Genomic DNA, 14,693 nt, shown 5'->3' on the forward strand with positions numbered 1-14,693 from the left:
ATTCATTAGGGACATTTAAGTTAAATGAGCTTAATCCAAAACAAAATGCTTTATTGAACATCATTCCTTTCCACTTCACCACAGTGATTTAAAAGATTTCTACTGGTGCAAGCATTTAAAAGTCAGGAATAAAGATAGAGGATAACGGCAAAGGGTTTGTTTACGTGCCTTACACCACTGTGTAAGGAAGACAAAGCACAGTTTACATTTATACCATGTAAATCGCTCTAGAACCAGATGTGGCTTACAAGGTACCTTGTAACTCATCTCCTCTAAGCTATAAAGCCTTTTTTTTTTTTTTTTCCTTGCAAAAGTTTGAGAAACTTACTGCTGTTTTCTATCAGCAGATACGACAGATGGCTGGCACATGCCCGCTTTGCTAAATGAAATGGGCCCTCTGCAGAATTACTCTTTGATTCCCTTGTGGCATGTCCACAACACCACAATGCAAAATACTACAGCATAGCAGAATTTAAACACTAAAGGTTTAAAGCTGTGTTGTTGTTGTTGTTGTTGTTTTGTAGAAAATGGATTTATTCGAGTGGAATAAAATGCATCAAATATTAAAAAAAGGGGAGGTTTGTTAAAGCTGTGCTTTTGATATAAGTACCTTCTTTTAAAAAAATCATGCTCACAGTATGTAAACATATTCACATTCCCACTTTGAAACCATGGAACAGGGGTCAAAAAACGAGGCATTTCCTCCATTTCATGACATAAAACCACCGCAAAGGTATGACGGCAAACCCCAGGAGTACAAAGGTATGCAACTACTCGGCTGTAACTACCAACACAATCATAACTCCATTAGGAAAAAATGTGGACAGTACACATTAAGGGATTTAAATAATAATAATAAGTGTTACCATAACTTCAGAGTTGGGAGGAGATGTTTAAGGGCATTTGGCTGTTCTTTTGAAGAGGGAGAGGAAGTACTTGAATGAAAATTCACTCTCAGTTGTTTTTCTTTGATTTTTGTCAAGGGGAGAAAGGAAGGAAAAAACCATTTCAATACAGGTCTCCTTAACTCAACCAGTTCAAGGGGAAATTTGAGACCTCGAACTGCAGCTAGTTTAAGGGGGCCAGTGTTACATCATATCAAACACAACGTTGCAAAAACAAGCTATCTGGAGCTTTAGGGGTATTTGAATGACGAAACTAGATTATCCAGTTGATCTTACACATACATGTCAGTAGAATGATTCTATTTTTTTAAAAATTAGCAAAACTGTGAGTCAGTTGTCAGCAAAATGGCCTGTTTCTAACTTTTTTTTTCCAGTGGTACTTTCCTCATTTTAAAGCTGAATTTGGATACAGATACACACATGTATACTGTGGACAATTGACTTTATTGGGTTAAACTGCAGAAACATGCTCCTTTGTTCAATGTGTGATCACTGAAAATAGAAAATATTAGACATACTCAAGATACAGTGTAGAAAGTGAAATATTTTCCAACATGTAAGGTTAATTTAAATGTGTTCATAAACTTTACTAGCTACCTATCAATTAAAGAAAACTTCTTGAATTATTGAAAACTGCCAGAAATAACAAGAATAACCATTGTAAAGCAATTATACTCCAATACAGATGAAAAAAAAAGAAAGAACAACAATAATAATACAAAATCAAGTATAAGGAAAGTCTGAGAACTTTGCCTGGATAGTTGTTTCTTTGTGAATGACTCCAGTCAGTAGCACCCAAATTCAGCTTTTTAAAAAATCTGAAGTGTAGTTTATTTACAATATTGTGGGGAGACCTTCAACATGGTGGAGGAGTAGGATGTGGAGATCACCTTCCTCCCCACAGATACATCAGAAATACCTCTACATGTGGAACAACTCCTACAGAACACCTACTGAACGCTGGCAGAAGACATCAGACCTCCCAAAAGGCAAGAAACTCCCCACGTACCTGGGTAGGGCAAAAGAAAAAAGGAAAAACAGAGACAAAGAATAGGGACAGGACCTGCACCAGTGGGAGGGAGCTGTGAAGGAGGAAAGGTTTCCACACACTAGGAAGCCCCTTCGCGGGCGGAGAGTGCGGGTGGCGGAGGGGGGAAGCTTTGGAGCCACGGAGGAGAGCGCAGCCACAGGGGTGTGGAGGGCAAAGCGGAGAGATTCCCGCACAGAGGATCGGCGCCGAGCAGCACTCACCAGCCCGAGAGGCTTGTCTGCTCACCCGCCGGGGCGGGCGGGGGCTGGGAGCTGAGGCTTGGGCGTCAGTCGGATCGCAGGGAGAGGACTGGGGTTGGCTGAGTGAACACAGCCTAAGGGGGCGAGTGCGCAACAGCTAGCCGGGAGGGAGTCCAGGAAAAGCGCTGGACCTGCCTAAGAGGCAAGAGACCATTGTTTCAGGGTGTGCGAGGAGAGAGGATTCAGAACACCGCCTAAACGAGCTCCAGAGACGGGCACCAGCCGTGGCTATCAGCGCGGACCCCAGAGACGGGCATGAGACGCTAAGGCTGCTGCTGCCACCACCACGAAGCCTGTGTGCGAGCACAGGTCACTATCCACACTGCCACTACCGGGAACCTGTGCAGCCTGCCACTGCCAGGGTCCCGTGACCCAGGGACAACTTCCCCGGGAGAACGCACGGCGCGCCTCAGGATGGTGCAATGTCACTCCGGCCTCTGCCACCACAGGCTCACCCTGCATCCGTTCCCCTCCCTCCCCCCGGCCTGAGTGAGCCAGAGCCCCCTAATCAGCTTCTCCTTTAACCCCATCCTGCCTGAGTGAAGAACAGACACCCTCAGGTGACCTACACGCAGAGGCAGGGCCAAATCCAAAGCTGAACCCCAGGAGCTGTGCGAACAAAGAAGAAAAAGGGAAATCTCTCCCAGCAGCCTCAGGAGCAGCAGATTAATTCTCCACAATCAACCTGATGTACCCTGCATCTCTGGAATACCTAAATAGACAACGAATCATCCCAAAATTGAGGCAGTAGACTTTGGGAGCAACTGTAGACTTGGGGTTTGCTTTCTGCATCTAGTTTGTTTCTGGTTTTATGTTTATCTTACTTTAGTATTTGAGTTTATTATCATTGATAGATTAGTTTATTGATTTGGTTGCTCTCCTATTTTTTTTTTTTTTACATATAGATATATATATATTTTTCCTTTTCTCTTTTTGTGAGTATGCTCACAAAAGAGCATACTTTTGTGTATGCTCCTTTGTGTGATTTTGTCTGTATAGCTTTGATTTTACCATTTGTCCTAGGGTTCTGTCTGTCGTTTTTTTTTTTTTTAGTATAGTTTTTAGCACTTGTTATCACTGGTGGATTTTTTGTTGGTTTGGTTGCTCTCTTCTTTCTTTCTTTTTTTTATTACTTTTTTTAAAATTTTTAATAATTTTTAATTTTTTATTTTAATAACTTTCTTTTCTTTCTTTCTTTCTCTCTCTCTCTCTCTCTCTCCCTCCCTCCCTCTCTCTCTCTCTCTCTCCCTCCCTCCCTCTCTCTCTCTCTCTCTCTCTCTCTCTCTCTCTCCCTCCCTCCCTCTCTCTCTCTCTCTCTCCCTCCCTCCCTCTCTCTCTCTCTCTCTCCCTCCCTCCCTCTCTCTCTCTCTCTTTCTTTCTCCCTCTGTCCCTCCCTCCCTCCCTCCCTCTCTCTCTCTTTCTTTCTTTCTTTCTTTCTTTCTCCCTTTTCTTCTGAGCCGTGTGGCTAACAGGGTCTTGGTGCTCTGGCCGGGTGTCACGCCTGTGCCTCTGAGGTGGGAGAGCCAAGTTCAGGACACTGGTCCACCAGAGACCTCCCGGCTCCACATATCAAATGGCGAAAGCTCTCCCAGATATCTCCATCTCAACGTTAAGAACCAGCTCCACTCAACAACCAGCAAGCTACAGTACTGGACACCCTATGCCAAACAAATAGCAAGACAGGAACACAACCCTACCCATTAGCAGAGAGGTTGCCTAAAATCATAATAAGGTCACAGACACCCCAAAACACACCACCAGATGCGGTCCTGCCCACCAGAAAGACAAGATCCAGCCTCATCCACCAGAACACAGGCACCAGTCCCCTCCACCAGGAAGCCTACACAACCCACTGAACCAACCTTAGCCACTGGAGGCAGACACCAAAAAAAATGGGAACTACGAACCTGCAGCCTGCGAAAAGGAGACCCCAAACACAGTAAGTTAAGCAAAATGAGAAGACAGAGAAAGACACAGCAGATGAAGGAGCAAGGCAAAAACCCACCAGACCAAACAAATGAAGAGGAAATAGGCAGTCTACCTGAAAAAGAATTCAGAGTAATGATAGTAAAGATGAGCCAAAATCTTGGAAATAGAATGGAGAAAATACAAGAAACATGTAACAAGGACCTAGAAGAACTAAAGAGCAAACAAACAGTGATGAACAGCACAATAAATGAAATTAGGAATTCTCTAGAAGGGATCAATAGCAGAATAACTGAGGCAGAAGAACGGATAAGTGACCTGGAAGACAAAATAGTGGAAATAACTACCACAGAGCAGAATAAAGAAAAAAGAATGAAAAGAATTGAGGACAGTCTAAGAGACCTCTGGGACAACATTAAATGCACCAACATTCAAATTATAGGGGTCCCAGAAGAAGAAGAGAAAAAGAAAGGGACTGAGGAAATATTTGAAGAGCTTATAGTTGAAATCTTTCCTAATATGGGAAAGGAAATAGTTAATCAAGTCCAGGAAGCGCAGAGAGTCCCATACAGGATAAATCCGAGGAGAACCACACCAAGACACATATTAATCAAACTATCAAAAATTAAATACAAAGAAAAAATATTAAAAGCAGCAAGGGATAAACAACAAATAACATACAAGGGAATCCCCCATAAGGTTAACAGCTGATCTTTCAGCAGAAACTCTGCAAGCCAGGAGGGAGTGGCAGGACATATTTAAAGTGATGAAAGGGAAAAACCTACAACCAAGATTACTCTACCCAGCAAGGGTCTCACTCAGATTTGATGGAGAAATTAAAACCTTTACAGACAAGCAAAAGCTAAGAGAATTCAGCACCACCAAACCAGCTTTCAAAAATGCTAAAGGAACTTCTCGAGGCAGGAAACATAAGAGAAGGAAAAGACCTACAATAACAAACCCAAAACAATTAAGAAAATGGTAATAGGAACATCCATATCAATAATTACCTTAAATGTAAATGGATTAAATGCTCCAACCAAAACACACAGTCTGGCTGAATGGATACAAAAACAAGACCTGTATATATGATGTCTACAAGAGACCCACTTCAGACCTAGGGACACATACAGACTGAAAGTGAGGGGATGGAAAAAGATATTCCATGCAAATGGAAATCAAAAGAATGCTGGAATAACAATTCCCATATCAGACAAAATAGACTTTAAAATAAAGACTATTACAAGAGACAAAGAAGGACACTACATAATGATCAAGGGATCAATCCAAGAAGAAGATATAACAACTGTAAATATTTATGCACCCAACATAGGAGCACCTCAATACATAAGGCAAATGCTAACAGCCATAAAAGGGGTAATCAACGGTAACACAATCATAGTAGGGGACTTTAACACCCCACGTTCACCAATGGACAGATCATCCAAAATGAAAATAAATAAGGAAACACAAGCTTTAAATGATACATTAAACAAGATGGACTTAATTGACATTTATAGGACATTCCATCAAAAAACAACAGAATACACTTTCTTCTCAAGCGCTCATGCAACATTCTCTAAGATAGATAACATCTTGGGTCACAAATCAAGCCTTGGTATATGTAAGAATATTGAAATCGTATCAAGTATCTTTTCCGACCACAACGCTATGAGACTAGATATCAATTACAGGAAAAAAATCTGTAAAAAATTCAAACACATGGAGGCTAAACAATACACTACTAAATAACCAAGAGATCACTGAAGAAATCAAAGAGGAAATCAAAAAATACCTAGAAACAAATGACAATGAAAACACGATGACCCAAAACCTATGGGAAGCAGCAAAAGCAGTTGTAAGAAGGAAGTTTATAGCAATACAATCCTACTTCAAGAAACAAGAAACATCTCAAATAAACAACCTAACCTTACACCTAAAGCAATTACAGAAAGAAGAACCAAAAAAACCCCAAAGTTAGCAGAAGGAAAGAAATCATAAAGATCAGATCAGAAATAAATGAAAAAGAAATGAAGGAAACAATAGCAAAGGTCAATAACACTATAAGCTGGCTCTTTGAGAAGATAAACAAAATTGATAAACCATTAGCCACACTCATCACGAAAAGAAGGGAGAAGACTCAAATCAATACAATTAGAAATGAAAAAGGAGAGGTAACAACTGACACTGCAGAAAAACAAAGGATCATGAGAGATTACTACAAGCAACTCTATGCCAATAAAATGGACAACCTGGAAGAAATGGACAAATTCTTAGAAAAGCACAATCTTCTGAGACTGAACCAGAGAGAAATAGAAAATATAAACAGACCAATCACAAGCACTGAAATTGAGATTGTGATTAAAAATCTTCCAACAAACAAAAGTCCAGGACCAGATGGCTTCACAGGTGAATTGTATCAAACACTTAGAGAAGAGCTAACACCTATCCTTCTCAAACTCTTCCAGAATATAGCAGAGGGAGGAACACTCCCAAACTCATTCTACGAGGCCACCATCACTCTGATACCAAAACCAGACAACACTGTCACAAAGAAAGAAAACTACAGGCCAATATCACTGATGAACATAGATGCAAAAATCCTTAACAAAATACTCACAAACAGAATCCAACAGCACATTAAAAGGATCATACACCATGATCAAGTGGGGTTTATCCCAGGAATGCAAGGATTCTTCAATATACGCAAATCAATGTGATACACCATATTAACAAACATGGATAAAAACAATATGATCATCTCAATAGATGCAGAAAAAGCTTTCGACAAAATTTAATACCCATTTATGATAAAAACCCTCCAGAAAGTAGGCATAGAGGGAACTTACCTCAACATAATAAAGGCCATATGTGACAAACCCACAGCCAACATTGTTCTTAATGGTGAAAAAATGAAACCATTTCCACTAAGATCAGGAACAAGACAAGGTTGCCCACTCTCACCTCTAGTATTTAACAAAGTTTTGGAAGTTTTAGTCACAGCAGTCGGAGAAGAAAAAGAAATAAAAGGAATCCAAATTGGAAAAGAAGAAGTAAAGCTGTCACTGTTTGCAGATGACATGATACTATACATAGAGAATCCTAAAGATGCTACCAGAAAACTACTAGAGCTAATCAATGAATTTGGTAAAGTAGCAGGATACAAAATTAATGCACAGAAGTCTCTTGCATTCCTATACACTAATGATGAAAACTCTGAAAGAGAAATTAAGGAAACATTCCCATTTACCATTGCAACCAAAAGAATAAAATACCTAGGAATAAACCTACCTAAGGAGACAAAAGACCTGTACACAGAAAACTATAAGACACTGATGAAAGAAATTAAAGGTAATACAAACAGATGAAGAGATATACCATGTTCTTGGATTGGAAAAATCAACATTGTGAAAATGACTATAGTACCCAAAGCAATCTACAGATTCAATGCAATTCCTATCAAACTGCCAATGGCATTTTTCACAGAACTAGAACAAAAAATTTCACAATTTGTATGGAAACACAAAAGACCCTGAATAGCCAAAGCAACCTTGAGAAAGAAAATCAGAGCTGGAGGAATCAGGCTCCCAGACTTCATAGTATACTACAAAGCTACAGTAATCAAGACAGTATGGTACTGGCACAATAACAGAAATATAGGTCAATGGAACAGGATAGAAAGGCCAGAGATAAACCCATGCACATATGGGAGGAAGCAAGAATATACAATGGAGAAAAGACAGCCTTCTTCAATAAGTGGTGCTGGGAAAACTGGACAGCTACTTATAAAAGAATGAAATTAGAACACTCCCTAACACCATACACAAAAATAAACTCAAAATGCATTAAGGTCTAAATATAAGGCCAGACACTTTAAAACTCTTAGAGGAAAACATAGGCAGAACACTGTGACATAAACCACAGCAAGATCCTTTTTGACCCACCTCCTAGAGCAATGGAAATAAAAACAAAAATAAACAAATGGGACCTAATGTAACTTAAAAGCTTTTGCACAGCAAAGGAAACCATAAACGAGACGAAAAGACAACCTTCAGAATGGGCAAAACTATTTGCAAATGAAGCAACTGACAAAGGATTAATCTCCAAAATTTACAAGCAGCTCATGCAGCTCAATATCAAAAATACCAACAACCCAATCAAAAATGGGCAGAAGACCTAAACAGACATTTCTCGAAAGAAGACATACAGATTGCCAACAAACACATGAAAGGATGCTCAACATCACTAATCATTAGAGAAATGGAAATCAAAACTACAGTGAGGTATCACCTCACACCAGTCAGAATGGCCATCATCAAAAAATCTACAAACAACAAATGCTGGATTGGGTGTGGAGAAAAGGGAACCCTTCTGCACTGTTGGTGGGAATGTAAATTGATACAGCCACTATGGAGAACATTATGGAGATTCCTTAAAAAAACTAAAAATAGAACTACCATACGACCCAGCAATCTCACTACTGGGCATTTAGCCTGAGAAAACCATAATTCAAAAAGAGTCATGTACCACAATGTTCATTGCAGCTCTATTTACAATAGCCAGCACATGGAAGCAACCTAAGTGTCCATCGACAGAGGAATGGATAAAGAAGATGTGGCACATATATACAATGGAATATTACTCAGCTATAAAAAGAAACGAAACTGAGTTATTTGTAGTGAGGTGGATGGACCTAGGGTCTGTCATACAGAGTGAAGTTAGTCAGAAAGAGAAAAACAAATACCATATGCTAACACATACATATGGAATCTAAAAAAAAAAAAAAAAAATGGTTCTGAGGAACCTGGGGCAGGACAGGAATAAAGACGCAGACATAGAGAATGGACTTGAGGACACGGGCAGGGGGAAGGGTAAGCTGGGATGAAGTGAGAGAGTGGCATGGACATATATACACTACCAAATGTAAAACAGATAGCTAGTGGGAAGCAGCTGCATAGCACAGGGAAATCAGCTCAGTGCTTTGTGACCACCTAGAGGGGTGGGATAGGGAGAATGGGAGGGAGATGCAAGAGGGAGGAGATACGGGGATATATGGGGATATATGTATATGTATAGCTGATTTACTTTGTTATAAAGCAGAAACTAACACACCATTGTAAAGCAATTATACTCCAATAAAGCTGTTAAAAAAAAATACTGTAGTGCACACTTAGAAAAAAATATATAGTGTTAGTTTTAGGTGTACAGCAAAGTGGTTCAGATATACAGATTCTTTTTCAGATTCTTTTCCATTATAGGTTATTACAAGATATTGAATACAGTTCCCTGTGCTATACAGTAGGTCCTTGTTGTTTGTCTCAAATTTAGGGAAAAACTAGAATAAGGAATGCCTCATTGAAAAATATCAACTATTATAAGTTATGTACAGTAATAAAGAGTATTTTCACTTTAATTACCAAAAATCCTTTAAGCCTAAGCCTCTGTAGTAGAAATTCTTCTCTAATCTAAAAGGCTTGTGATGTGCCACACCTAGAGAAGCCCACACGCCACAACAAAGAAGAATCCACCGGCCACATCGAAGACCCAGTGCAGCCAAAAAAAAAAAAAAAAAAAAAGCCTTGAGAAGGAGCATGTCAGAAAATGAATATTTTAAATTGCAGATAAGGTGGAGACAGGGTTTTCCACGGAAAATGAGGATTACAGGGAGAGGAAGAGGCCAGGGAGTTGGATTTCAGGCAGGAAAGCTTTGCAAAGCAGATTTTTGAAGATTTCACAAGAAACTGGTAGGTAAGAATAAGGTAAACATTAGCAAATTTGTGCTACATAGGTTACAATTGGCCATGAAATCAAATTCTTTTACCATTTTGTGAGTGATATGTAGTGGATAAATGATACTGGATAATAAATGAAATAAACTACTTACAATACAGAACATCGTACAATTTTAAACTCTAAAGTACAACTCTTTACACATGTTTAATGTAAAATAATTTTTAAAATTACAAATCAATACACATTCACTGTGGAAAAACCAAAACATAATACATGTAGATATAACTAATGTGAACACCTTGGAGGATTAGACCTTTATCAGACATGTTTTCCTATGCCTCCCCACATATTCTGTAATGGAACCAAACAGAATATACTGTTATAGATGATTGACTTAATTTGTCATGAACATCCTTCCATAGCATTGAGTAGATGTCTAGAATATTCTTATTAATGCTTCTTGCCACTATCACGGACCTCTAGGTTCTGCCGTTTTTCACTTTTATAAATAGCATGACCAGGAACAGACTTGCACCAAAAACTTTATTCATATCCATGATTATTTCCTTAGGAGGAATCTCTGGAAGTAAAATTTCCTAGTCAAAGGATCTATGTCAAGCCTTTTGCCATCAAAGTCAAACTGCCCTGCAGAAAGGCTAACATACGCATCAGCTACAAATAAGTACGCATAATTCTCCACATACTAAAAACACTTTTAAAAAACTTGACCAATGTGATGTGAGGAAATGATTCTCACTGTACTTTTTATTTGCATTTGTTTGAAGTAGAACATGAAAGTTATTTTAAATGGCTCCAAGAACCCCTTGGGTTACTGGATAATACTTTATTGGAAGTAGATAACACCTACTGCCTCTGCTAGATCTTCAATCCTAAAGTTATTTTAACTTTTTCCACATGTTTCCAAAACACTTAAATATTAAGTTTAAAATTTCATTAATCAGCTATGTATTTTGCTTGTGTTGAAATTCCTAAATGTTTGATATTCTTTTGAATGAAATAACTAGATAATGGACTGAACTTTTCATTTTCCATGTAGATATTTTGATGTGGTTTGGCTTTAGCCAAAGATGCCTTTCAAAATACTTAATTGGTTTTGAAGTCATTTTTCCCATATTCAAAATTTCCATGCATTTCAAAAATTATGGTGCTGGAATCACAGAACTTTATTGGCATTAGTCAAATTTAAATAATATTTTAAAACATCTTGCTGTTTGGCATTGTGTAGATCCTTTCCCCCTTCCCAGTACCCCACACTGCTCCAAAAAAAAACATACCAGATTTCACACAGTTACCTGTGGTAACCTATCTGGAGCAGACTGGATATAGAGAGTACGATAACTGAGGTGCTAATATTGGCCTGCATAATCCACATGGGTAATCAACACCTAAACAAGAGAGGGAAAGATTCTAGAAGCTTCATCTCCATGCCAGTTCTACCATCTTCTCTAATCCCCTACAAGAAATAGTCCTGAGATTGTTTGATATGCAATCCATTTTGTACTCAACAATATGCCAACGTTTGCAAAGGGGAGACAGCATGGAACTTAAGCCTTTGCTTCAAATTCCATTCTTCAGAAGACAAACTCATGGGAAAAATAAATTGATCAATCAATCAATCAATCAGAGCTATTGACATTTTCTACTTCAAGTGCAGTTACTGAACCCTTTCAGCTAGGGAGGGGTGCAAGTCAAACTACCTTCTAATGGTTCTTACAAATCCATTTTCTTTATAAGTAAAGAAAATGTTCTTTTTAAAAATATTGATCCCAGCTGACAAGCGGTCAAACACAATAGATTCAGGTGAAAAAGAAAAGGAGATAATAAAAGGTCATTCACTGATTTATTACTGATTTCATAATATTTCAAAATTAGTTGTCCATAAAGTATCTATGAAGAGGAAACTGTAGGAAAAAAAAAAAAAAAGAGGAATACTCTCCCTATAGAGCAATAGGAGCCTCAGTGAACTTATCTGCAGAATGGGGGTATTAGAATAGATGACCTTCCTGTTAGGAACTTTGGTGGATCCAAAACATCTATTCCTTTATGACAATGGAAGTGTTGAAGGGTCTAGATTTGATCTGTTTTAGAAAGGAAAAATGAGAGAACAGACCTGAAGGAAAAAAGGCAGCTAAAATGGCCACGCCCATACTACAACAGGTAATTAGAGGGAACGCTAGTGGTGTCTCAATTCAAAATAGCTAATTTTTATAAAGTGTTTTCTGGATCACATTCTTTATGAAGATATCCATTTAAACAGTTTTAGAATAAAAAGACCTGAAAATGTGACTTTAATTATAATTACAATGATTTTCATAAGTAGACACATTTTACCAACTAACGAGCAAAAGAATTTCTTACTTACCATTTGGCCTCTACAGTAAATTCTCCAACTGCACAAAAGAAACTAAACTCACATAATGTTTATTCTCCCTTTCTTTCCCAAATTAGAGGTCATTTATGTAATACTGAACCTCTACAAAAGGTAACATACAAAAGATGCTAATGTGCTAAGAAATAAAAGGAACACTTCATAAAAATATAGTGTAGTTTTTTTTTCCATATGAAAGTATTTAAAAAAACAGTAGCTTGCAATATGTTACAAACATTCTTATATGACACTTTTTGAGTCTGTGAATTCTTGCCAGAAATATATAGTGTTCACATCATTCCAGTGAATAACACTCAACGTACCAATTTTTTTCAAAGGCACAATGTCAAAAATACTTATCGACTTTAAAATTTGTTGTGAAGTGTAAACAATGTCACAGGTGGTTGGTATATACTACAGAAAAAAGTCTTAAATATTATGTTAAATTTCAATGTCAGTGAACACAGAAAAAAAAGTAATGTTGGTATTTGAGGTCATTATATTTCCAGCAGCCTGAAGACATTGAGACTTATCAAAATAGTGACCTTAGGCACTTTGCCTACCCCTTTCTTTTGGGAATCTTTAATTTATGTGACATGTTTAAATAAATGAGAGTTAACTCTTTATATGCTTTGGAGATCAGATGAGAAATCACTCTTAAAAACTGTAAAAAACATGTAGCCGACTACACACTATATAGTATTATTTCTACCTGCCATCAGGTGCTGTAAATATTAAAGGGTAATTTTCCTCAACCTTTCTGGTTAACATAACTCACCTGCCCTTCAGCTTGCCAAGTGAAATTCATGGAATGGATATTGACAGGAATGGCTGGCATTCTCTGTTGTGCTCTTCTGAAATCATGTGTAAAAGGGGCCATTTTCCCCTCTGAAACAATCAAGATATCTTCTTCAAATCCTGGTTTTAAAAAAACAAATAAAACTGTCAAACTAGCTGGACTTAAAAGCATCCAAATAAGAACTTGCACGCAAAAAGAACATCAAAGAACTAGTAATGGGTCATTTCTTTTCACAAGGCACCTGCCTTCGTACCAATTGATATGCCTGTGGGTGATAAGAATGATGCCAAAGACGCATGCTTTCAGGGAAAAGGAGTGGACGTGGAGTTAACTGGTGCTAGCAAATGCTGGGTCCACCTAAAAACGTAGGATTGTAGAAACTAGCAACAGCATGATCAGAACACTAGATCAGCTTAAGTCTCTTGAGAGAGAAGTTTCTACCGCTTTTAGATGGAAAATAGCTAATTAAAAGGGGGAGACCAATCTTCCTTGGAAATTAAGCTTTGAAAACATACTAAATGTATGCATCTCTCCTCCTTTAATGGAAAAGCTGGACAGAGAGCGAAGACCCAGGCAGGGGAAGAAGCAGAAGCTCCCGTGTTAGGCGCGAAACCTTACCTATGAGCACTCTCGCCTGGTGAGCATCGATCCACAGGTACAGGCTTTCCTCCCGCGGCTGCCCGACCTCCGCCCGCAGCACGAGCAGGCACGGGAGGATGCTCCAGACTCGGAGCGCGGCGGCAGGGAAGGCGCTTCTCCGGGCCATACTACTCCGGACCTCCTGGCTGGTGGCTCTCGCAGCTGAAACTCCTGCCGCACCTACCCAACCTGCAGCCGTTAAGTTGTCTCTCAACCGGAGCCGTTCCCGCGTAGACAGCTGGGCGTGTAGCCTCCCGGCTCTGATGCGAGTGAGCGTGAGGAGGAAGAGGAGGAGGGAGTGGAAGAACCGGCGAGAGCAGGGCAAGGGGGGGGGGGTGGAGAGCAGGAGGAAGAGGGGAGAGCAGAGACGCAAGACTGGCAAAGCAGGAGATGCCAGCCCGCCGAGCGAGGCCAACAGTCAGAGGGTTAAATACAGCGGGAGAGGAAGAGCGGGAAGGGCCGGCGCAAGTGCGCTGCGAACGAGGAGGCGCTCGGCCCACTCGGCCGCCACTGGGCGGCGCTGGGGAGACGCGCGGGGGTGGGGCGGCGCGGGACCCCGGAGGCCGCGTCCACGCCGCTGTGCGCCGCGTGGGAGCACGCACGAAAGGCGCACGTGGTGGAGGGAGATGCGGAGAAGGGCGCTTATAGGCGCCTCTGGGACGTCCCTCGCTTCTGCCTCTGGCCAGACGAGGCAAGAATGGAGGGAAGTGGGGTGAACGGACTTCACAGGGCTTGACTGAGCGCAGATGATAATGATGATAACGCTCATTTGTACCCCGGGGCTAAATGAAGGCGCATATTCCTCCACTTCTCCCTTTCCGCTACTGTCATTCCTACCTCTGCAAACCCTATCCTCACCCATCCGCGCTAGGCTGACACGGCGCATTCCCATCCATTTAAAACCCGAGACGCGACCGTGCAGTGGTGCCCTGATGGCTGGCGTTCAGGTTGGCGGGGCCGTGGGGTTTCATTCCTCACTTGCCTGACACCGTGGAGGATGCTTTTTAACAGC

The 14,693-nt window shown here is 40.1% G+C and overlaps 1 protein-coding gene across 2 annotated transcripts in view; it reads right to left on the minus strand.

The window, feature by feature from the left end:
- The window catches only part of WIF1 (WNT inhibitory factor 1), a 156,199-nt gene that overhangs the window by 69,643 nt on the left and 71,863 nt on the right, over positions 1-14,693 (minus strand). For both annotated transcript variants that reach the window (XM_036865884.1, XM_036865885.1), the window contains exons 2-3: positions 13,661-13,941; positions 13,022-13,161 (exon numbers count right to left, since the gene is read on the minus strand). In XM_036865884.1, coding sequence (XP_036721779.1) covers positions 13,022-13,161; positions 13,661-13,808 — 288 coding nt within the window. In that variant the 5' untranslated portion in view covers positions 13,809-13,941. The remainder of the gene's footprint in view (positions 1-13,021; positions 13,162-13,660; positions 13,942-14,693) is intronic.

The sequence above is a fragment of the Balaenoptera musculus genome, chromosome 10 (genome assembly GCF_009873245.2).
Source record: "Balaenoptera musculus isolate JJ_BM4_2016_0621 chromosome 10, mBalMus1.pri.v3, whole genome shotgun sequence".
NCBI lineage: Eukaryota > Metazoa > Chordata > Mammalia > Artiodactyla > Balaenopteridae > Balaenoptera > Balaenoptera musculus.